Here is a 2,676-nt window from a genome sequence, read left to right as displayed (position 1 = left end):
TGCAAATAAAAATTTTATTAATATTGTATATATATTTTTTAATAATAAAAATATTTTTAACTGTAAAAAATATACAAATAACAAATTTGAAAAAAAATATATATAAAAACGAACCTAAAATCACTTTATGTATAAAAAAAAATCAAAACTGCATTTAAAAAAATACTTAAAATATCAAAATTGTAAAAAACAATGAATACAAAACCCTAAAAAAAATTGTGCTAAAAATGAGTATAATTGCAATACACTCTTTATGTAACTGTTAAATACGAATTATTACCAAATGAATACTTTTATAATGTACTACAACAATATTATTTAATATAATATATTTTTTGGTAATTACTTGTGCTTAGATACGCATAAAAGTCATCAGTTAGTTAAAACTAAACTACTGGAAATGTTGGCATAGTAGTTAATATACTATCAATCAATCAATACGGTGATACACCATTTCAAATTGACCGATAGACAATAAAGCTATGTAAAAATCCATTTGTGGCCACACTTTGGTAGTCATCAGTTACATAATAGCATAATGTCACATGTATAGAGTTGCTAATATGGCGCTTATATAAATATACACTTTAGTACTACATTTCTAAGGCCGTTTGCTAGATTTATGCGACTTTTTTCATTTGTTCCTTTTCACTTTCGGCAACCTCCTTTTGCTTTTGTTGACACTTTTCGGCTGACTTTTTCAAATTTAAAAGGTATTTGCCTAATACCATAAAGACACACCACTCCACATAACCAATATGATACACTGAACTGTAGTATTTCCAGATATTCGAAAATGAAGCTAGTAGAAATGAGATGCCGAGATAGCTGAAAGCAAAGAATTTCGCTATCCAAAAGAGGACATCGATAATTTGACGTTGTAGTCCAGTAGCATCCTTGCGCACCAATTTATTCCACATATCCTCCAATGAAACGTAAAATGGCGCACCCATGATACAGAAATAGTGCCCAGGACGGAAGCCATGCCAGAAGGCAGAGCAAAGCAATGTTACAATAGTTCTAGAAAATAGTTGAACACAGTTATAAACAAAATGTTTTTTGTTACAACTACAAAAACAACGCACCTATACTGCTTGCTTGGGAATAACTTGTAAACATTCACTGCCAACCAATATTGTATGCAAATATTCCAGTGTTTCATGCCCTCACGGAAGGTCCAGCAAGTCTCTACGCTACGCACGCGCGTATTTACAATCGTGGTAAAATTGTAAGTACGCTTGTCGGCATCACGTCTCAAATGTGCGTACTGCTTACGTGGTCCCTCACCATTTGTGACATCCGCCTCATCGGGGTAAGCGCCAAAACCAGCCATTGTGCAGACGCATTCGCTCAATGTCAAGCCGGTGTAAATACGCATACGGAAGGTGAAAAATGTCGGCCACACATACATGAGCCGATATATAAATGAACGTTCTTGATAAAATTCTTCACTTAAAGCATACTAAAAAAATATGAATTAAAGATTTGCATAAGTAAGTGGTTAATAAAATGCGCAATAACATACCTCAAGTGGCCATATGTAGTTTGCCACAAGATACAGTGAACAATAGAGACCGGCATATTTAAGCTTTTCTATTGTTGCGGTTATATGCGGCGCATAATCTTTGAATGGCATCTCGAAGTAGTCGAGATATGTGCGATAGCGGTAATATGGACCTGAAATTGATAAAAAAAAAAAAACACACGTACATATATGTATATCTATAATTACACTACAATGCATTAATATGCTCATACCTGTCAATACACCTATGTAGTTGAAGCAATAGTGGAAAATCTCAGCGAATCCTATATCCTGCAACTCCACATCATAGTCTGTTACTTCCACAAGTGGCTCAGTGGCGGCTGTACCTTCACCACTCTTCCTTTCGGCAATCTCTTTATCACGTTGCCGTAACTTTTTCCAAGCAGCCGTTTTCTCAAAAGCAACGCCCGACACCTAATTTAAAAACCATACGCTAAGTATATATAAACACACACACGTATGTATATTACATACCTTTAATGTTAATATCATTTGTATCATATTGGTGTGTCCAGGATAATTTGGCAAACCAAATACGTGTACTAAACGGAAGAATACCAAATAGCCAAACATCAAACAAAATGTAATCAAATGGCAACGACTAAAAGTAAGCGAACAAAATCGTTAAATAAATACATTTAAGCATAGTTAAGTTCAAAGGTTAACAGTACCTTGGGTGCAAATGGATAACTACGAGCGCGCCAATCGTTGTCGATATAATACAGTGTAGTGCATGGTAACCCGATGCAATAAACACCACCAGCAAACCGAGACCGGTGCTGATAAATTTTCGTTGTGTTTCATCGCCTATTTTCTTGACGTAATGACCCGCACCAATGCAACCGAGTAGGCAAAGGACGTAAATCACGTCATCGATACTCATTTTTTATATACTAAATTTTACTTTAAATGGATTTGTATTGACAATAATAACAGCTTTTGAACAGCAGGAAATGCAGCTGATCTTATCAGAAAAAATTGCACTTTATTAGTGGTGGGGGAAACTAAGTGAACTCCACGATTACGCACAATTTCATTATCGATTTTGGTGTTGAATGGAAGGGATATACAATTTTATATTATTGATAAAATAATTTAAAATGCGTGTAAAAATAGTAAAAAAATATTGT

The 2,676-nt window shown here is 34.3% G+C and overlaps 1 protein-coding gene across 1 annotated transcript; it reads right to left on the bottom strand.

The window, feature by feature from the left end:
- Nucleotides 1-227: 227 nt before the first annotated feature.
- LOC108976957 (lysophospholipid acyltransferase 7) lies at nt 228-2,504 on the bottom strand. Its single transcript, XM_018946413.1, has 6 exons — nt 2,218-2,504; nt 2,021-2,147; nt 1,759-1,960; nt 1,526-1,677; nt 1,086-1,462; nt 228-1,020 (listed from the first exon to the last, which is right to left on the bottom strand). The coding sequence occupies exons 1-6, from the start codon at nt 2,427-2,429 to the stop codon at nt 621-623; spliced, it is 1,470 nt and encodes a 489-aa protein (XP_018801958.1). The 5' UTR covers nt 2,430-2,504; the 3' UTR covers nt 228-620.
- Between the last annotated feature and the right edge of the window lie 172 nt (nt 2,505-2,676).

This window comes from Bactrocera latifrons, unplaced genomic scaffold (genome assembly GCF_001853355.1).
Source record: "Bactrocera latifrons isolate USDA-ARS-PBARC rearing strain unplaced genomic scaffold, ASM185335v1 scaffold_82, whole genome shotgun sequence".
Classification (NCBI taxonomy): Eukaryota; Metazoa; Arthropoda; class Insecta; order Diptera; family Tephritidae; genus Bactrocera; species Bactrocera latifrons.
This window is presented reverse-complemented; position numbering and strand designations above follow the sequence as displayed.